Source organism: Amblyraja radiata, chromosome 3, assembly GCF_010909765.2.
Source record: "Amblyraja radiata isolate CabotCenter1 chromosome 3, sAmbRad1.1.pri, whole genome shotgun sequence".
In the NCBI taxonomy this organism is placed as follows: Eukaryota; Metazoa; Chordata; class Chondrichthyes; order Rajiformes; family Rajidae; genus Amblyraja; species Amblyraja radiata.
This window is the reverse complement of record NC_045958.1, coordinates 63,917,702-63,940,095: the sequence shown is the minus strand read 5'-3', so window position 1 is coordinate 63,940,095 and position 22,394 is coordinate 63,917,702. Positions and strand designations below refer to the sequence as shown.

The 22,394-nt window shown below is 45.2% G+C and overlaps 1 protein-coding gene across 2 annotated transcripts in view; it reads left to right on the top strand.

Annotated features, from left to right (window-relative positions):
- The first annotated feature begins 11,716 nt into the window (after window positions 1-11,716).
- leprotl1 (leptin receptor overlapping transcript like 1) overlaps window positions 11,717-22,394 on the top strand; it is a 23,672-nt gene continuing 12,994 nt past the window's right edge. The window contains exons 1-2 of one of the 2 annotated variants that reach the window (XM_033017937.1): window positions 11,717-11,815; window positions 14,861-14,936. In XM_033017937.1, coding sequence (XP_032873828.1) covers window positions 11,800-11,815; window positions 14,861-14,936 — 92 coding nt within the window. In that variant the 5' untranslated portion in view covers window positions 11,717-11,799. The remainder of the gene's footprint in view (window positions 11,816-14,860; window positions 14,937-22,394) is intronic. The other variant, XM_033017936.1, reaches the window with a different exon arrangement.

The following is a 22,394-nucleotide window of genomic DNA, read 5'->3' as shown; positions in this document are numbered from 1 at the left end:
CAAATTTCCAACTTTTCCAGTGACCTCTTTTCCAGTTGCCATTACTACACAGGTAAGTAGGAGTGATTTTACGCAGACCTAATAGAACAGATCATCCAGTTTAATTGGTTGTTTATTGAAGTAGTTATATAAACAAAGAGATGAATGTACCAGGTTTTCCTTATTCTGCATGCAAGTTGTGGCTGGCTGTTCTGTCCCTGGTCTGGTGAGAACTGTATGTTCTCCCTCCCTGTGCCTGTCACTTCCTGTCCCCCATGCCCTTATACGCCACTCTGTGCATCTAATGACTGCCCCCAAGTGTCCAAAATAATACTGCAATATATATCTCGACAAAATAATATAATATGCCAACAGTAGCTAGCCTAAACATAAATGGCTCCTACACTATGTCCAATCATTTTTAACACCCTAACCCTATGCAAAAGACATTAGTGCAAAACACAATTAGTAAAAAAAACAAGTCCAGTTTAACACATGAGGTGTGGACCGTAGCTTCTGTACCTCCTGCACAATAATAGCAGCAAGAGGACATGGCCCAGATATTGGGAATCCTTGATGACAGATGCCACCTTCTTGAGGCAGTGTCTCATGTACATGTCCATAGAGTGATACAGCGTGGAAACAGGCACTTCAGCCCATCTTGCCCCACGGACAACATGTCCCAGCTACACTAGTCCCACCTGCCTGCGTTTGGTCCATATCTCTCCAAACCTGTCCTATCCATGTACCTGTCTAACTGTTTCATAAACGTTGGGATAGTTCCAACCTCAACTACCTCCTCTGGCAGCTTGTTCCATACACCCATCACCCATGCTTTTGGTGGTGAGGCGGCTGTGCCCATGGTGGACCTGGGACCCAGACTCTTGCGTTCCTGTATGCTGGATTTGCCATTACCAGGCAATTACGCTTTCTGCAGTGCATCTGTGGAGGTTTGTTAAAGCCTTTGGTGAAACAATTAATCCCTTTAAACATCAAAAATATAGAGGCGCTGGCACACGTTCTATGCAATTACATCTATGTGCTAGGCCCAGGGTAGGTCATATGAGATGTTAAGTCCCAGAAATTTGAAGTTGCTAACTCTCTCTACCCAGCAAATGTGGTGTGTGGTCTCCCGACATCCCGTTTCTGAAGCCAATGATTAGTTTCTTAGTTCTGTTGACTTTGAGTGAGAGGTTGTTGTTGCGCCACCACCCACGCAGGTGCTCTAACTCCCTCCGGTACGCTGATTCATCACTACCTGTGATTCAGCCAACCACAGAGGTATCTGCCGTGAATTTATAGACAAGATTGTAGCTGTGCCTAGCCACACAATTGTGGGTGTAGAGACAGTATCGATTCGTAGGGGGCGCTGCAGTGGCAGCGCCTGTCAGCAGCGCGTTAGTCTTTTCAATTGTTAGTATGTTTAAAAGTATGTTTTAAATTTTGTTTTAATGTTCCTTTGTGTGTCTTGTGTGGGGGGTGGTGTGGGGGGGTAAGGGGGAAACCGCTTCGGTCGCCTCCTCCACGGAGAGGCGACTTTTTCCAGGTCGCCTCCACCGTGGCCTAACGAGGATCGGCGCGGCCTTTTCCGGAGACGCGCCCGGGGCTTCAGCGGCGGGCGCAGCGTGGACTCTCGGCGTGGAGCGGGCGAGCCCTCGCTGGGGCTCGCTGGAGGGGAGCGCTTCGTTTCGCTGGCCCGCGGCAGCCGGCAGCCTGAAGCCGCGGTCTGCAGAGCGCCAGATGGCGCTGCGTCCGCAGCCCGGGATCCCTCGTGGGGGACCCGGGGGAAGAAGAAGCCATCACGGCTGGCCCGCGGCCAACTTCTACCGCAGGTGCAGCATGGACTTACCATCACCCCTGGAGGGGAGCTTCGACCATCGGCCCTGCGGTCTGCGGTGCTTCTGGCTGCGGCGCGGCGGGAACCTTAAATCTTCGACCGCCGGTCTGCGGCCTACACCAACCTGAAGCCGCGGTCTCCGGTGGGGAAGAGCCGATCCTGGACTTACCTTGACTTTGACTTCGTCCCTTACCATCTGGACGCCCGCAGCAACGGCTGCGGAGGGTGGAGGTCCCGACCACGGGGAAAAATGGAGGAGGACTGGCCAAGTTCTGTGCCTTCCACCACAGTGATGAATGCTGTGGTGGATGTTTGTGTTACATTTTTATTGTGGTTGTGTGTTCTTTATTATTGTACCGCTGCTGACAACCCAAATTCCACCGACCCTGGTTGTGTGGCAAATAAATTCTAGTCAATTCTATTCTATTCAGTAGAGCAGAGGGCTAAGCACACTGCCTTCAGATGTATTCTGTTGATGGTCAATAAAGAGTCGTTGTTACTGATCCACACTGAATGAGCTCTGCCAATTGCAAAGAAAGGTACAGAGGCTCATACCTTGGAGTTTGGTGATGAATTTGGAGGGAACTATACTGTTATACATCATGCTCTGGGTAATGAACAACGGCCTGCCATGTGTACCTGTGTCCAGGGCAGAGTGGAGAGCCAGTGCGATCACATCTGCTCTTGATCTTGTGGCAATAAAGAAACTGAAGCTGATCCAGGTAATTTCTGTGGCATATCTGATTTAGAGCTATAACCAAGCTCTGAAGCACTTGATCACGCTAGCTATAAGTGCTATAGGATGGTAAACATTTTGGCAGATCACCGTGCTCATCTTGGGCAACAGGACCTTTTTAAAGCTGGTGAGAACCTCAGAATGTAAAGCAAAGATTGAAGATGTCCTTGAATATTCTAGCCAGTTGGGCTGCACTGGTTTTTAGCACTTGGTTAGGTATACCCTAAGAACCAGATGCTTTGCGTAGATTCACCCTTTTGAAGGATGCTCTGACGTCAACCTGAGATTGAGATCCCAGGGTCATCAGGGGCTGTGGGGATTTGTGTAGGTATTTTATTGTTTTTCTTTATAAAGTGTGCTTACAAGGCATTGAAGCAGTGATGCATCCGAGTTTTACCTAGTAGGAGGTGATAGCACGGAAGTCATTTCACAGCAGTCGAGCATCCATCTATGACTCCAGGTGGCAGAAAAAGATCCAGTCTATCCAACCTTTCCTTATAACTCAAACATTTGGTTCCTTGTATTTTTTGTACCCTTTCCAATATAATTACATTGTTCCTATAGCATGGGGAGTAGAACTGCATACAAAACCCTAAATGTGTTTAGTTTAGAGATACAGTACGGAAACAGGCCCTTTGGCCCACCGAGTCCGTGCCAGCCAGCGATCCCCGCACACTAACACTATCCAACACACTAGAGACATTTTGCAATTATACCAAGCCAAATAACCTACAAGTCTATACATTTTTGGAGTGTGGGAGGAAACCGGGTATCATGGAGAAAACCCACGCAGGTCACAGGAGGAATGTACAAACTCCATACAGATGAGCATCCCTAGTCAGGATCGAACCCAGGATTCTGGTGCTGTACGGCAGCAACTACCCTGCTGCGCCAGTGTGCCACCCCAGTGATACAGTGCGGAAACAGGCCCTTTGGCCCACCGATACCGTGCCAACCAGTGATCCCCACACTTACACTATTCAACACACACTAGGGACAATTTACAAGGACAACAAGCCAATTAACCTATAAACCTGTCTTTAGGGTCAATTAACCTATAAACCTGTTCGTCTTTAGGGTTTTTACCAACATCTTGTATACCTGTAACACAACTTCCCAATTCAGATACACAATACACTGATTGATGAAGGAAGCATGCCAATCACCTTCAAAATCCTGTCGATCTGTGCTGCCACTTTTGTGGAACTATGTTCCTGCATCCCTAATTCTCACGCTTTCCCTACGGCCCTACTATTTACTGTGCAAATTCTGCATATAACTATTATCTGAATTAAACTCCATCTGCAATTCCTTGTCCCATTGGATCTAGATCCGATTATAATCTTAGATAACTTTCTTTATTGTCCACGATACCATCAATATTTGTGTAATCCATAAATTCACCATCTACTTTCACATCCAAATTAAAGGAATTACAGATGCTGGTTTAGAAACATAATGCGGAAGCAGCGGGACAGGCACAGCATCTCTGGAGAGAAGGAATGGATGACGTTTCGGATCGAGACCAAGGGTGAGACACAAATTCCCACGCAAAAGCCCCACCAGCTGACTCGCAGCGTCCGGAGTGAAGAGTGCAACAGGTGGAAAGAGACGGGGAGCGGGCGGTCGAGCAGCGCTCACCTGAGTCGATGAGGGCCTCCGCCGCCAGCCCGAGGCAGAGCCACAACAGCGGCCCCGCGACGGCCATCTTCCCAACGACGCACTGACAGTGCCGCGCAGTGCGCATGCGCCGTCAACGGGCGACGGACAATGCGATGACGTCCCTTCCGCCCCGGCGCTGACTTGCGTCACTTCCGTCCCGGCGCTGGAGCCAGGGGGGGGGGCGGGGCGTCAGTCGTCTAGTACAAAGCTATAGGATCTTTGGTCTAGTATCTTTGGTTGTCAGTTCAAGGCGTCCCTCAATTCTGATGGTGGAGGGTGGAGACAGTAAATAGTGTTTTATTGTCGTATGTCCCAGATAAAACAATGACATTCTTACTTGCAGGAAGATTCCTTCATCCCTTAGCCGAGTCTGTGGCTGAGGACTGCAGCCTGGGTTCTTAATGGTATCCTGCCCTCAATTCTGGGTCCCAGGTGCGTGTAAGTGATTAGAGTAGCCCTGATCAGAAATCCGAAAAGCAAATTGCACTGATAATTAGAAATGCAGCATCATCTATGTAAAAATCGTGAAATTCTTATAGCATTTCGTAGCAATGTTACAAAATTTTGAGATTTAAAAAATCTATGGCAAAAATCAAATCTTTGCCATAGAGGGAGGGAGTGCAGAGAAGGTTCACTAGACTGATTCATGGGATGTCAGGACTGTCTTATGAAGAAAGACTGGATAGACTTGGTTTATACTCTCTAGAATTTAGGAGATTGAGAGGGGATCTTATAAAACTTATAAAATTCTTAAGGGTTGGACAGGCTAGATGCAGGAAGATTGCTCCCGATGTTGGGGAAGTCCAGGACAAGGGGTCACAGCTTAAGGATAAGGGGGAAATCCTTTAAAACCGAGATGAGATTTTTTTTCACACAGAGAGTGATGAGCTCTGGACCTCTGCCACAGAGGGTAGTCGAGGCCAGTTCATTGGCTATATTTAAGAGGGAGTTAGATGTGGCCCTTGTGGCTAAGGGGATCAGAGGGTATGGAGAGAAGGCAGGTACGGGATACTGAGTTGGATGATCAGCCATGATCATATTGAATGGCGGTGCAGGCTCGAAGGGCCGAATGGCCTACTCCTGCACCTAATTTCTATGTTTCTAAGTCTGTAATTTATCCCATCAGATAAAGCATAAAAAGAAGTTTAATTAGACACCTAATTCACTTTCATATCTTCAGTATTAAAATAGTTATGGCCATTTTCATACTCGGAAATTAGCATCTTGTTCCCTATTGCTTTTTCATTGGCTTAACACAAAAGCTGTGATCGAGAATAGTCAAAAGCCCATAACTTTCTTAAAAATTAAGAGAACTGAAAGAAATGTTCAGTTATTATAGATTGAAACATTCTGAAACAAATATGAACCAATCTTACTTAGATGACTTGAAATTAAAGCATATAATTAGTTACCTAATTGTAGCTAATTACAAAATTCAATTACTAGATCTAAACATCTATCCATTTCTTAAGAAAAGGTTAACATTATTAAATAGCCTAAGTGTCCAGATAACTTTCACACAAGAATTCACAATATAACATAATTTTTAAATCTCATTGTCATGGGTTTATAGGCCAAATGAAAGGAATTTAATGTTTAATACCTGTAAATTAATGGCCATTTAAATCAACTTGCGAGTGGGTTTTTCTGGAACGCGACCATTTGGAACGTTGCGGTTGTGGTGATTTTAGTCCCCCATATCGGTAACAAATACACTGCTGGTTCGTTCGGGGGAAAAAATCACCGTTTCGCAATTTAAAATGTGAATTAAATGCATCTTAAGAAACACTTTTATACATTAAAATAAACTACTTTCTTTTACCTGTCCCCTACGTAAAATCCGGCCCCATTGCCGGCGTTGACAGCTTCAGAAGCTGATTTTAAAATCACTCCAGCGATTAACTTGTCTGGCAAATTTTTTTTGGTCCTGGCACCAACACCAGCAGAGGGCATTTGAAACCCTCAAATAACTAATGTCCTGCGCTCCAATCCTCGCATACTTTGATGCCAAGTTACCCGTCACCCTCACCTGTGATGCCTCCCAGTATGGACTGGGCATTGCTTGCCTACTAGACGACGGAGAGGGCTCCAGACCAGTTGCTTATGCCTTCCGTACCATGACCGACACTGAACAGTGCTATGTTCAAATCAAAAAGGAGCTACTCGCAGTAACCTTTGCCTGCAAGAAATTCTGGGACTTTATCTTTGGTAACCAGATCACGGTTGAAACAGATCACCAGCCCCTGGTCAGTATCCTCAGTAAACCGATCCACACGGCACCAGCACATTTACAACGCATGATGATGGAACTACAGAGATATGACATCAGACTAACCTACAAACGTGGTAAGGACATGTCCTTAGCTGACACCCTCTCACGGGCACCTCGCCCAAACTGCGAAAAACACCTGTCTGATGATTAGCACAAGGGGTACACGGTTATGATGGTCTCCTGCCTCCCATCTGCCGGTTTAGACATCCTAGTGTCACAAACGGCTGCAGACGAAACACTACAATCGCTGGCCACTGTTATCCGTCGTGGCTGCCCAAATATACAGCACCACCTGCCACAAGCTATCCGCCCATTTTTCCCTGTCCGTGGTGAACTGGTCATTCAGGACGGCGTGATAATGATAATGACAAGGCAGTCATCCCGACGTCTTTTCACAGCAAGTACTTCGACATTGTCCATGGGGGCCATCCCGCTGCAGAAATAACTTCAACATGCGAAAGGCATGCTGTTCTGGCCAGACATGGCTAACTACATTCGAGAGAAGGTTGCTGCCTGCCCGATCTGCAATAGCTTGACACCGCAGAAACAACCACTTCTCCCACCCCACACCGGACTTACCCTGGTCCACAGTAGCAGCTGACATCTTCGAGTGGCATGGCCAACAATACCTGGTTTTAGTCAATTCCTACTCAGGATGGTTTGGAATCGACCTGCTCAGTAGCTCGACCTCAGCCATGGTCATTTGGAAACTAATGCCCCTGTCCCACTTAGGAAACCTGAACGGAAACCTCTGGAGACTTTGCGCCCCACCCAAGGTTTCCGTGCGGTTCCCGGAGGTTGCAGGTGGTTGCCGGAGGTTGCAGGCAGTGGAAGCAGGTAGGGAGACTGACAATAACCTCCGGGAACCGCACGGAAACCTTGGGTGGGGCGCCAAGTCTCCAGAGGTTTCCGTACAGGTTTCCTAAGTGGAACTGGGGCATAACTCACCACTTCTCTGTCCACAGAACCCCCCCCTAAAGCTACTCTCAGACAATGGACCTCAGTTCTCCAGTCAGCTCTTCAGAAATTTTGCGAAAAACTGGGACTTTCACATTACCAGTAGCCCCGAGTACCCGCAGTCTAACGGCCTGGCTGAGCGGGCGGTAAAAAGTGCAAAATAACTAATGCAAAAGAACGCTCACACAGGGCCGGCTCTGATGTTTATCTCGACTTACTCAATCTACGGAACATCGTCCGCGACCCTTTCCTGGGATCTGCAGCCGAACGGCTCATATCTCACACATAACACAATAAATTACCATAAATGACAGAAATAAAAAGTGTTATCCTTTTTTATGAATTTTGATGCAGAATTATTTAAAATTGAATGGATTGATGCAATATACTGCTAACCCACAAATGTTTAGTTATGAGATATTCACATTTAAAAACTAACTCAGCAGCTCGGGTAGCTGTGAGAGACCGCTGGATAGCGGAACCGCAGCTAGACCCGGGACTCGCAGGTGACCTGGGAACTGCAGCTATTTCCGGAGGGTCCTGGACCCTATGCAAAAAAGGCTGCGGGCCCCTGGACTAAACCAAACCAAACCCTCGATCCTGTCCCGCCATCATTTTTTCAAAATTTAGCAACTCAAATGGTGGTGCGTCTTCATTGCCGGGAAATACGGTAACTCATTTCCCTCAAATATATGTTAGATTTTCCTCAAATATATGTTAAATAAAAAACTAAACTATGGTAGCAATGCACAGTATTCATGTCTAATGCTCACACTTCTGCATCAATGTAGGTATATATACACTATATTTCTTTACACAAATATAGAATGAAAAAATATCTTGGCATGTGTTCATTTATATTTTATTCACAATATTAGGATTTCAGAGAGAGGTTGAATGAAAGAAAAAAAAGTTCAACAAAATTAGAGGAGATCACAAGAAAGAAACTAGAGAAATATACATATGTGTGTGTATATATTTATATACATATATATCACACATATATTGCATCATAAATATATAATGGATATATGTGTTTATATATATCTATATAAGAAACTAGAGAAATATGTATGTGTATTATATAATTATATACATCAATATCACATGTGTATATATGTGTGTATCGTACATATAATATATATGTGTTTATAATATATAAATATAGGCAAATATATTGGCTTATGGCTTATGTTCCTTATATCTTATAGGCAAAAAAATAAAGGCAAATATAATTGCCTTTATGGCTTATGTACATCATGAGAATGGCTCATGTACATCATGAGTTGCTTTAAATCAAAGTTGCTTCTGATCCATGAGGAACTTTGAAATCTATTATCTTTATCTTGCCACTCACACACAGAAACACACACATACCGTTCCCCCACAACACTGATTAAACCAAAGATCATAGAATGCATATGGTCCAGAGACCTTTCATTGCGCATCGTCGCCCATTTTACACGGTTTCCCTTAAAAAAAAAGTTTTTTTAAAGAAGCACCTTATTTATTATAAACAAAGATCATAATGGTCTATCATAGAAGGCTAAAATAGACCAAGATAAACTGCAAAATTCAATGGACTGTCGTGGATGGACTGACGTGGATGGACTGCCTTGGTGCTTTGCTCACAAGCAAAGATACTAGAGGAGCAAGATAGACCACTCCTACGAAATTAAATGGACTGACGCGAGAGGCATAACGGGGATCGGGGTCTTATTCCTAAAATGGCGGAAGTGACGTTCCGTTGCGTACTACATCAGTCCATTGGATTTTGTTGGAGTGGTCTATCTTGCTCCTCTAGTATCTTTGTTTGTGAGCAAAGCACCAAGGCAAATTCCTTGTATGTATGCATACTTGGCTAATAATATGTATTCAATTCAATTCAATTCATTCGGTATAAAAGCTGGGAAGTCACGTTCCAACATATAAAACTTTGTTTAGGCCACGTTTGGAGTGTTGTGTGCAGTTCTGGTCATCACAGGACGTGCAAGGACGTGGAGGCTTTGAAGAGGGGGCAGAAAATGTTCACTTGCTCAGATTAAAGTGTTGCGAGATACAAGGAAAGTCATAGAGAGGTTAGATAAGTCCCGAGAAAAGTCCCGAGTTCACCACTAACTTCCATCCGGCACTCAAATACACCTGCACCATTTCTGACATTTCCCTACCATTTCTTGACCTCACTATCTCCATTGCAGGTGATAGACTATTAACCGACATCCACTATAAACCCACGGACTCCCATGGCTATCTGGACTAGACTTCTTCCCACCCTGCTTCCTGTAAGGACTCCATCCCCTACTACCAATTCATCCGTCTACGCTGCATCTGCACCCAGGATGAGGTGTTCCACACCAGAGCATCGGAAATGTCCTCAGTCTTCAGGGAACGGGGGTTCCCCTCTTCTACTATAGATGAGACTCTCACCAGGGTCTCTTCTATACCCTGTGACTCTGCTCTCACTCCCCATACCCCCACTCGCAACATGAGCAGAGTCCCCCTTGTCCTTACCTTCCACCCTATCAACCGTCACATTCAACAAATAATCCTCCAACATTTTCACAACTTCCAACGTGATCCCACCACTTGCCACATCTTCCCATCTCCTCCCCTGTCTGCTTTGCACAGAGACCACTCACTCCGTAACTCCCTGGTCAATTCGTCCCTTCCCACCCGAACCACCCCCTCTCCGGGCACTTTCCCTTGCAACCGCAAGAAATGCTACACTTGTCGCTTTACCTCCCCCCTTGACTCCATTCAAGGACCCAAGCAGTCTTTCCAGGTGCGGCAGAGGTTCACCTGCACCTCCTCCAACCTCATCTATTGCATCCGCTGCTCTAGATGTCAGCTGCTCTACATCGGTGAGACCAAGTGTAGGCTTGGCGATCGCTTCGCCAAACACCTCCGCTTGGTTCACAATAACCAACCTCATGTCCCGGTGGCTCAGCACTTAATCTCCCCCTCCCATTCCGAATCTGGCCTTTCTGTCCTGGGCCTCCTCCATAGTCAGAGTGAGGACCACCAGAAATTGGAAGAGCAGCACCTCATATTTTGCTTGGGCAGTTTGCACCCCAGCGGTATGAACATTGATTCTCTAATTTCAGGTAGTCCCTACTTTCTCCTCCCCTTCTCAGTTCTCCCTCAGCCCACTGGATCCACCTCTTTCTTTCTTCTTCCCGACCCCCCCCCCCCCCCCCCCCTCACATCAGTCTGAAGAAGGGTCTCGACCCGAAACGTTGCCTAGTTCCTTCGCTCCATAGATGCTGCCTCACCCATTGAGTTTCTCCAGCATTGTCTACTCCAAGAGGTTAGACAAACTTGGATTGTTTTCTCTGGAGCATCAGAGGCTGAGTGGCGACCTCATAGAAGTACATGAAATTCTGAGGGACAATAGATAGCGTAACTTTCCAGAGATAGACACAAAGTACTGGAATAACTTAGTGGGTCAGACATCTCTGGAGGAAAAGGATAGGTGACATTTCGAGTCAGGACTTCTTCAGATGTCAGTCTGAAGAAAGGTCCCAACCCAAAACATCACCTATCCTTTTTCTCCAGAGGTACTGGAGAATCTCTCCAGAAATTGTAGCTTTGTTTCCAACTTTCCAGAGATGGGAGGTCAGAATTGATCTTCTCCCAGGACTAAAGGGCATAAGTTTATGACGAGAGGGAAAGTTTAAAGGTTATTCACGAGACTACAGATGCTGGAATCTTGAGCAACAAATTATCAGAGAAACTCAGGTCAGGCAACATCTGAGGATGGAATGGAGATACTACATTTTGGGTTGGGACCTTTCTTCAGACCGAGTAGAAAGATGATTTAATACTTTAGAGTGGTGGATGCCTTGAACGTGCTGCCTTGCCGGCAAAGTTGACCAGGCAGGGTACAGACAGAGCAATGTGGATCACATGAAGGAAGATGGGATGAGTTTAACTTTGCACAATGGTCGGCGCAGAATATTCAGGTCTCCAAATTCTGGACCATTTAGAAACTTCAGCGCCTCTCAATAATACGAGGGGGCTGTACTGTTCTATGTGAATGACGATGCTGCTGATTTCAGTGGCTACAACTGTCTATCCGGATCAGTGGATGGTGAAGCTCAATTATAGTAATTTACATTTCCACGAATCTGCAATGTTTTACTGCAATTAACAAATAAGGACCCAATACCGTTGTCAAGGGCTTGTGTCTGGAGAGCCGGGTACAGGTGGCAGCCGCTGCAGCCGCGCAGCCTGACAACGCGACCGGGACAGCAGCGGCATCTGCGACCAGGGGAGCGCACTCCGGATGTGGCGTCAGCCAGTGGGGGAGCGGCGGGGGTGAAGGGTCACCCGGAAGTGGAGTTTGTTGTTGTGGCCATGGCGGGCATCAAAGGTGAGTGTGATGTGAATGGCGGCCAAGAAGAGGGAGCCTGGCTCATGGCGGACCATGGCCACCCCCGTCTTCACTCCCCACCTCATCTTCTCAACCCCATCATCGCTCCTCCCCCCCCCTCAGCTCCGTTCCAGCTTTCCTCCCCTCGATCTTCCCACATTCCCCATGCTCACCATCTCTGCCATTGTGAAATGAAACGAAACGAAACAGTATTTTCCTTGACCTATGCAAAGAAGCCTAGTTTGTTGGAAGTTTCATTAAAGATTTTCACAGACAATTTAGAGACAAAACTAACAAATTACACAAGCTCTAAACGTCTGTAGATCAGAAGGAATGTGTCCATTGTGAAGATAGGTACTAAATGCTGGAGTAACTCAGCAGACAGGCAGTATCTGGATAGAAGGGATGGGTAACGTTTGGGGTCAAGACTCGTTTCTTCAGACTGAGTGGGGAGAGGGAGACAAGGAAGTTAGAGAGGTGTAGAGTGACAGAGTGACTAGAGTGACTGAATGTCCAGTCACTCTACACCTTCATCCCCCACCAGGAGGGTATTAAAGCCCTCAGTTTCTTCCTCGACCGCAGAACCAGCCAATTTTCATCCACCAATACTCTCCTCCGCCTGGCAGAGCTGGTCCTTACCCTCAACAACTTCTCATTCGATTCCTCCCACTTTCTCCAGATCCAAGGCACTCATGGGCCCTAGCTATGCCTTCCTCTTTGTAGGGTACGTCAAACAATCCCTGTTCCTGGCCTACACTGGCCCTATCCCCGAACTATACCTCCTGCACCCATGCAGAACTCTGTTTAAGAAAGAACTGCATATGCTGGAAAATCGAAGGTAGACGAAAATGCTGGAGAAACTCAGCGGGTGAGGCAGCACCTATGGAACGAAGGAAATATCTGGAGCGAAGGAGCCAGGGTGAGGACCACCGTAAATTGGAGGAGCAGCACCTCATATTTCGCTTGGGCAGTTTGCACCCCAGCGGTATGAACATTCTCTAATTTCAGGTAGTCCCTACTTTCTCCTCCCCTTCTCAGCTCTCCCTCAGCCCACTGGCTCAACCTCTTCCTTTCTTCTTCCCGCCTTCACCTTCACATCAGTCTGAAGTTTCGACCAGAAACGTTGCCTATTTCCTTCGCTCCATAGATGCTGCCTCACCCGCTGAGTTTCTCCAGCATTTTTGTCTACCCATGGAGAACTCACTGACAATCAACTTCACTAATTTCCATCCTACACTCAAATTCACTTGGACCATCTCCGACATCTCCCTACGTTTTCTAGATCTCACCGTCTCCATCACAGGAAACAGACTATTGACTGACCTACTACAAACCTACTGACTCCCATAGCTATCTTGACTACACTTCTTCCCACTCTTCCTCTTGTAAAGACTCTATCCCCTACTCCCAATTCCTCTGTCTACACCGCATCTGCGCCCAGGACGAGGATTTCCATACCAGGGCATTGGAGATGTCCTCATTCTTTCAGGAACGGGGTTTCCCCTCTTCTGTTATAGATAATGCTCTCACTAGGGTCTCGTCGATATCCCGCAGCTCTGCTCTTACACCCCCTCCACCCCTCTCGTAGCAAAGAGAGTCCCCCTTGTCCTCACCTTCCACCCCATCAGCAGTCATATACAGCATATAATCCTCCAACATTTTCACCACCTCAAAGGGATCACACTACTGGCCATATTTTCCCATCACCCCTCTGTAACCCTGGTCAACTCGTCCCTTCCCACCCAAACTACCCCCTCCCCAGGTACTTTCCCCTGCAACCGCAGGAGATGCAACACCTGTCCCTTTACGTCTCCCCTCGACTCCATCCAAGGATCCAAACAGACTTTCCAGGTGAGGCACCTGCACCTCACTTGCACCTCCTTTAACCTCATCTACTGCATCTGCTGTTCCGGGTGTCAACTTATCTACATCGGCGAGACCAAGCGCAGGCTCGGCGATCGTTTCGCTGAACACCTCCGCTTAGTCCGCCTTAACCTAGCTGATCTCCCGGTGACCCAGCACTTCAACTCCCCCTCCCATTCCCAATCTGACTATGTCCTGGGCCTCCTCCATTGTCAGAGTGAGGCCCAGCACAAATTGGAGGAACAGCACCTCATATTTCGCTTGGGTAGTTTATACCCCAGCAGTATGAACATTGACCTCTCTAGCTTCAGGTACCCCTTGCTCTCTCTCTCTATCCTCTCCCCCTTCCCAGTTCTCCCACGTCCCACAGTCTCCGCCTACATTCTTTCTTTGTCCTACCCCCTCCCCTGACATCAGTCTGAAGAAGGGTCTTGACCCGAAACGTCGCCAATTCCTTCTCTCCATAGATGCTGCCTCACCCGCTGAGTTTCTCCAGTATTTTGTGTCTACCTTCGATTTAACCAGCATCTGCAGTTCTTTCTTAATAGATAAGGAAGTGTAAGGTGTGAAAATGAGACATCAAAGGGGATGGAGTTCAAGGAAAATGTAGAATAGATCATTGTTAGCTAGGAGAAAGGTGACAACGAAGCATACAAAGATAAAAGTTAATCAGGGGGACAGTCAGACACATCGGAGAACTAGAAAGGGGGGGGGCAAATGTGTAGGAAGGAACTGCAGATGCTGCTTTAAACTGAAGATAGACACAAATACTGGAGTAACTCAGCGGGGCAGACAGCAGCTCTGGAGAGAAGGAATGGGTGATGTTTCTGGTCGAAGGAGGGTCACAACCTGAAACATCACCCATTGCTTTTCTCCAGAGATGCTGCCAGTCCCGCGGAGCTACTCCATCATTTGGGTCTGTCTTAGGAAGGGGGAGGGATGGAGGGAGAGGGAACCGAGGATTACTTGAAGTTAGAGAAGTCAATATTCATACTGCAAGGGGTAAGCTGCCTAAACGAAATATGAGGTGATGTTCCTCCAATTTGCGTTGGGCCCAGGACAGAATGGGAGGACGAGGTCAAGTGTTTAACAACCCATTGCGAAGTTAGCAAGGTGTTTGTTGCCAATTCACCGACTATTTTCTATCTTATATATTTGTACTTTGTCACTTTACATGTCCAGCGTTGATCAGCCTGTCATTTGGTGGAGCCATTGGACTGATGTTTCTGATGCTTGGATGTACCCTTCCGGAGTACAAGTAAGCAATATGTACCACATTTTCATCACTAATTCAGGGAGATGTTTGTCAATGGCTCCCCTTTTAATTGAAAATTGTTTTCATATAATGGAAGTTTAATTGGTTTTGATTTCAGTAGAAGATTAAAAAAATAATTACAGGGTTAAAAACGAGGTTAAGAAGAAAGACGATTTGGTATTTGGGGTCCATCTCCTCGGAGAAATGTCGAAACGGGCAGGGATAAGTAATTTGGCCCTTTGAGCCTGCTCAGCCATTCAATGCTATTCTGGTCCAGTAATATTTATCTACATCAATACAATCCTGAATTGCACATTCAGCTAATATTCACACTGATTTGCTCTGTGAATTTGAGCTGAATGTTTAATGTGGTGATTGTATGGATGTTTGGAACAGGGGTCAGGAATGCTTTATGTTTGTTGCTATCGGCATTATTGCTTTGTTTATTTGACAGTATCTCTTGATTTTTGTTTAATTGCTTAAATGAGATAGAATGTAAGAGAGGTTGTAAAAAAAAAAAACCTGAATAGAGTGGGATGACACCAGAAAATGAAACATTAAATTAGAGTGGGAAGGGACCAGTGGATACTCCTGTGACTAATTGAGCTGAGGTGCTGTATGGTTGATCACCTATGGCCATTTTAAGCCACACCTATGGCCATGGAGTTGATTGCCATGAATTAGGCAGCGGTGGATGGCGCAGTGATTGTTTTCACTGTGTTGCTGGTCGTTACTGTCAGATGTACCCAAGTGGATACAGGATAAAAATAAACCTCCAAGCTCAAGAGCCAAGAGTGTTAAATGTCATATGTAATTACAACAGAATAATTAAATTCTTATTTGAAGCAGCATAAACACAATGCGCATAGGTCATTTATAATAAACCAAAATTCAATAAATTAACAGTCCAATACTAGTGCAAAAAACCAAGATAAAGGTCCGATCAAATATAGCCCGAGGGTCTACAATGAGGTAGATAGTTCAGGACTGCTCTATAGTTTTAGTAGGATGGTTCAGTTGCCTATTAACAGCTGGGAAGAAATTTGGAGGTGTGCATTTTCAAGCTTCTATACCTTTTGCCCGATGAGAGGGGGGAGAGAGGGAGCCGCCAGGATGAAACTCATCTGTGATTATACTGGTGGCCTTGACGAGGCTGCATGAGGTGTAAATGGAGTCAATGGAATTCATGATTAGTAGTAAAGACTCCACCGCTTTTAGTCATGTCCTCATTTCTAAGGGGCCAATAGGAAAATGCTCCTCTCGCACCTTAAGTTCTATGCTTCTATGCGCCTATACTCCTGCTTTTGTGCTCCTATACTCCTGCACCTATTGTCTATTTTCTATTGCTCCCTTCTGTATGAGATTTCAAGTTCACTGCCATTCAATGTCAAATTGAGTTGGTCTTGGCTTGCTGGTAGTTTCTGGCGTCTGCACCTCTTGTGTCTCCACATTTACCCTTGAGTGAACATTAGTCAAGAGTCAAGTCAAGAGAGTTTATTGTCATGTGTCCCAGATAGGACAATGAAATTCTTGCATCTCTCAGCACAACAGGATATTGTAATAAAAGACAGATCAGATGATTGTTTGGGTTGAAGTAAAGAGCTCTCTCCCTCTCTCTCCCTCTCTCCCTCTCTCTCCCTCTGTGTGTGTGTGTGTCTCTCTCTCTCTGTCTCTGCCCTCACTCTCTACCACCCCCCCCCCCCCCCCTTCCTCTAGATGTGACTGCAAGTTGGGGGCTATGCGTCAGTAGATAGGGTGGTTATGGGGTAAAAGGAGCAAATTAATAATATTAATATAATATCAAGGGGGGTAATTAGCGTGAGTGGGGGGGGATAGTTAGTGTGTGTAATGCTGCATGCTGCCTCCCCCTGTTGGGGGAACAGACCCAACGGGTCTGCACTTGGTCTAGTATATATATACACACACATCAGCAAACAGATAAAGTGCAATAGGTTGTTATAGTTCATAGTTTGTTTGAAGTTGTGTTTAATAGTCTGATGGCTGTCGGCAAGAAGATGTTCCTGAATCTGGATGTTGCAGATTTCAGGCTCCTGTACCTTCTACCCGATGGCAGCGGAGAGATAAGTGTGTGGTCAGGATTGTGTGAGTCCATGATGATGCTGGCAGCCTTTTTGAGGCAGCGACTGCGAAAGATCCCCTCGATGGTAGGGAGATCAGAATCAATAATGGACTGGGCAGTAGTTACGAATTTTTGCAGCCTTTTCGGGGTGACCGTGAGACACAGCTATCCTACTTTAGAGTTCCAAAGATTAAGAAAAACGAAGGTAAAGAGAAGAGAGAGCTGAAGGGAAAATAACAGCGGGAGTTGTTGGCCGTGCAGATATAAAGATAGAAATATCGGGAATTATCGCGTTTGCTCACTGCATTTCATCAAAACTAAGGCATTATTGATGTTTTGATGAAATGCAGTGAGCAAACGCGATAATTCCCGATATTTTCTATCTTTATATCTGCACGGCGAATGTCCGCTAACAACTTCTGCTGTTGTTGCCCCTTCAGCTCTCTTCTCTTTACCTTCGTTTTTCTTAATCTTTGGAACTCTAAAGTAGGATAGCTGTGTCTCAGTCACCCCGACTTGCAGTTATTTACATCGCAAAAACTAACCATTTTCGCGGTTTTTAACAGGTTTGAAAGTACGCGTTTCTAGCATCAATATCATGTACCGGAAGTGACGCATGTACCCCAGTTGGATTTTGCGGCTCCGTGCGTGAAGACCTATGACCCAGTGACCTTTCGTGAAATCACCCTATAGTTCTATGAATCTTTTTTGAGATTTACTGTTGAATTTGCTTCAATCATAACTCACTATGTAGGGTGTCTACTTGCTTTTGTTATCATTTTACTTATATCCTTTAGTTACATCCCTGTGTGTGAAAGTAATTTCTTCCTATTGAATCTTATAAGAAGCCTTCATAAATTTACAGCCTGCTACGTTCCCTGCTGTGAAACACAGATAAGTAAAATCCTTTGTGCCATTATAGTTTTTCTACTCTGCACCATCTCCCAGGGTATGATAAATGTTTAAATCTCAGCTGAAACACAGACAATACTTAAGCTGAGGTTTAATCAGTTTGTGAAAGTTGGACATAACTTCCTTGCTTTGATACTCCATGTCTAGAAAACCAACAGGATCCCAGGCTTTATTAGCAATTCCATCAATTTGACACAAGATTTGTGTACAAATGCCTAAATGTCTCTCATCTTATGGTCCCTTCAAATTTATAATATTCTATTTATCTTGCCTCATAATTTTTCCTTTCAAAAAACATCACATTTTCCAACATTAAATTTTATCGAGAAATCTGCCCATTTTACAGAGCATCTTCCTGAAGTATGTTAATAACCTTACCAGTGTACATTTCTGAGGTTTGCGTCACCTGAAAAATCTTAAGGAAACACTGAACATCTAAGCCATTAATCTATACATAAAGAACAGGGTGTGCCAACATTGACACACATGAACAGCACTATATACTTCTTCTTGCGTATGGCGTGCACAACCTAAACATTTGTTGAAACAGGGTGAAGGTTGCAATCTCCCACCCCGATATATACTTCCTGCTCTAATAAATGGGTCTTTCAGCTTCACAGCATATTTTGTAACCGTGTTGCTGTTGTATATTTAATTTCACAGGTTTGAGCATTATTAATTAGCTTTTATTTTTGCACTTTAACAAATATCTTTAATAGTTCAGAGTAAAGTTTAAATTAACTACCTTGGCTATCCTTTGTACCTTCATGAGATTTCCTCTTGGGTTGTTAAGTAGCCCCACCCTTTCATTTTGACAATTCTTTTATTATCATGCAGTTATCTTATATTCCTATTAATCTTGTAGCATGCATCCTTACATACTATAATTATGTGATTCTACAATAACTTGTGTTAGTTGATAATTATTTTTAAACTGAAGTGATATTTCCAAATTTACCTGCACTGATAAAAATGTTCAAAACAGTAAAACTTTGACAATTTGTGATCGGATCATTTGTAGATCCCAATTATTTGGCAACAGGCTCACCAGGTTATGTTTGTCACGCTTCCATTCAACTCACCCAGAGTATCGGTTCTCATGCTTTATTGATTGACTGGGAAATATAGTACAATACTATGTAATCGTTTTGTTTTTTTTGTTTTTTTAATTTTTTTATAAAGGTAAATATATAGACAATAGCATCTAATAAATCAGAAAATTTGCTAATCCATTGCCATCAAAGTCCCAAGCAGGTTGGATTATAGGAGATTACTAGACTAAGTGGGACCCGTTGGGTCCCATGTTCACACGGGAGGGCTGGTCCCCCGACGCAATATTTCACCTCTCCACCAATTCCAATATTGGTGGCCAGTGGGGGAGCTTTCTGGAGTGCTGGTGTGGGTTCTTGGGGTGGCAGCTCAGTCCCTCAAGCCTGATCTGCTGGCAGCTCACTCGCGGCTGGTGGGCTGGCAGTTGACTCATGACTATTCCTTAAAATTCCATTTCAAGCAGGGTGCAAGTCCACCAAATTCAAATCCATGTTCCTACCATTTCAAGCAGGGTTCAAGACCACCAAATTCAAGTGCAGTTTCTTACCACTATGAGCAGGGTGCAAGGCCACCGAATTCAAGTGCAGTTTCCAACCACTTCAAGCAGGGTGCAAGGCCACCGAATTCAAGTGCAGTTTCATACCACTTCAAGCTGGATCCAAGGCCACCAAATACAAGTGCAGTTTCATGCCACTTTCAGCAGGGTGCAAGGCCACCAAATTCAGTGCAGGTTTATTCCACTTCAAGCATGGTCCAAGGCCACCAAATTCAAATGCAGCTTCATACCATTTCATGCAGGGTGAAACCACCATAAAACCACACAAAACACCAAACTCAGTTCAGTAGACATTCAGTGTGTTCAGTTGATTCACAGCTCAGAGTCATGACCTCTCCCTCCCCCATCATGCAGAGACTGAGCCACACCCACACTTCTGGGTTTTATAACCCCTCCCCCTCCCACCGGAAAAGGTGTGGCTTTCAGAGCGTGATTGACAAGAGAGAGATTCTCAACATTTTTTAAACACTAATAACACTTATTTTTCATTGATGGGAAGAATTATCTGCACCTGCTCAGCGGAGGGGGGACCGAGCAAGATGGCCAAAAATCACAGCCGTAAGTGTAGTGTTTTATCTAAAATCAATATACAGTGCAAACAGGAAGTAAGTGCATTTGCAGTAGTGCGTTTTAACTTCAAGCCAAAGCCCCCAAGCCACCATTTGCAGTAAGTAGTGTCTTTCAACCTCAAGCCAAAGCACCCAAGCCACCATTTGCAGTAAGAAGTGCCTTTCAACTTCAAGCCAAATTACCCGCCACCATTTGCAGTAAGTAATGCCTTTCAACCTCAAGCCAAAGCGCCCAAGCCACCATTTGCAGTAAGTAATGCCTTTCAACTTCCAGCCAAAGCACCCAAACAACCATTTGCAGGCAGTGCCTTTTTACGTCAAACAAACCATATTTTCATTTTCAAACCACATTAAGGGTACTCACAGTTGTGTAGACATGTGTTCAGTGTTATTCAGAGCTCAGAGAGACGTGACCCCTGGCTTCATCCATCTTGCAGAGACTGTGAGGCTCACCACTTCCTGGTTTTATAGTCCCTCCCCCTCCCTCCAGCAGGGGCAGCAGAGAGAATGATGATTTTTTTTAAACTTCAAGCCAAAGCTCCCAAGCCACAATTTGCAGTAAGTAGTGCATTTTGAACTTTAAACCAAAGCTCCCAAGCCACCATTTGCTGTAAGTAGTGCCTTTCAACTTCAAGCAAAGCACCCAAGCCACCATTTGCAGTAAGTAGTGCCTTTCAACCTCAAGCCAAAGCACCCAAGCCACCATTTGCATTAAGTAGTGCCTTTCAACTTCAAGCAAAGCACCCAAGCCACCATTTGCAGTAAGTAGTGCCTTTCAACTTCATGCCCCCATTTGCAGTAAGTAGTGCCTTTCAACCTCAAGCCAAAGCACCCAAGCCACCATTTGCAGTAAGAAGTGCCTTTCAACTTCAAGCCAAATCACCCGCCACCATTTGCAGTAAGTAGTGCCTTTCAACTTCAAGCCAAACCACCCAAGCCACCATTTGCAGTAAGTAGTGCCTTTCAATTTCAAGCAAAGCACCCAAGCCACCATTTACAGTAAGTAATGCCTTTCAACTTCAAGCCAAAGCACCCAAGCCACCATTTGCAGTAAGAAGTGCCTTTCATCTTCAAGCCAAATCACCCGCCACCATTTGCAGTAAGTAGTGCCTTTCAACTTCAAGCCAAAGCACCCAAGCCACCATTTGCAGTAAGAAGTGCCTTTCAACTTCAAGCCAAATCACCCAAGCCACCATTTGCAGTAAGTATTGCCTTTCAACTTCAAGCCAAAGCACCCAAGCCACCATTTGCAGTAAGTAATGCCTTTCAACTTCAAGCCAAAGCATCCAAGCCACCATTTGCAGTAAATGGTGCCTTTCAACTTCAAGCCAAATTACACGCCACCATTTGCAGTAAGTAATGCCTTTCAACCTCAAGCCAAAGTGCCCAAGCCACCATTTGCAGTAAGTAGTGCCTTTCAACTTCAAGCAAAGCACGCAAGCCACCATTTGCAGTAAGTAATGCCTTTCAACTTCAAGCCAAAGCACCCAAACAACCATTTGCAGGCAGTGCCTTTTTACTTCAAACAAACCATATTTTCATTTTCAAACCACATTAAGGGTACTTACAGTTGCGTGGACATTTGTTCAGTGTTATTCAGAGCTCAGAGAGACGTGACCCTCGGCTTCATCCATATTGCAGAGAGTGAGTGAGCACACCACTTCCTGGTTTTATAGTCGCTCCCCCTCCCTCCAGCAGGTGCAGCAGAGAGAATGGTGATTTTTTTTAAACTTCAAGCCAAAGCTCCCAAGCCACCATTTGCAGTAAGTAGTGTATTTTGAACTTTAAACCAAAGCTCCCAAGCCACCATTTGCAGTAAATAGTGCATTTCAACTTGAAGCCAAAGCACTCAAGCCACCATTTGCAGTAAGTAGTGCCTTTCAACCTCATGCCACCATTTGCAGTAAGTATTGCCTTTCAACTTCAAGCAAAGCATCCAAACAACCATTTGCAGGCAGTGCCTTTTTACTCAACAAACCATATTTTCATTTTCAACCACATTAAGGGTACTCACAGTTGTGTAGACATTGTTCAGTGTTATTCAGAGAGACGTACCCTGGCTTTCATCCTATTGCAGAGAGCGAGTGAGCCACACCACTTCCTGGTTTTATAGTCCCTCCCCTCCCTCCAGCAGGGGCAGCAGAGAGATGGTGAATTTTTTTTAACATTAATATCTCTCTGATTTGTCATCGATGGGAAAAATCCTCCGCACCCGTAAGGCGGAGGGGGCTCTGGGCGAGGTGGCCAAAAATGACGGCCTTAGGTGTCGGCGTTCTGTCGGAAATCGCAGCACA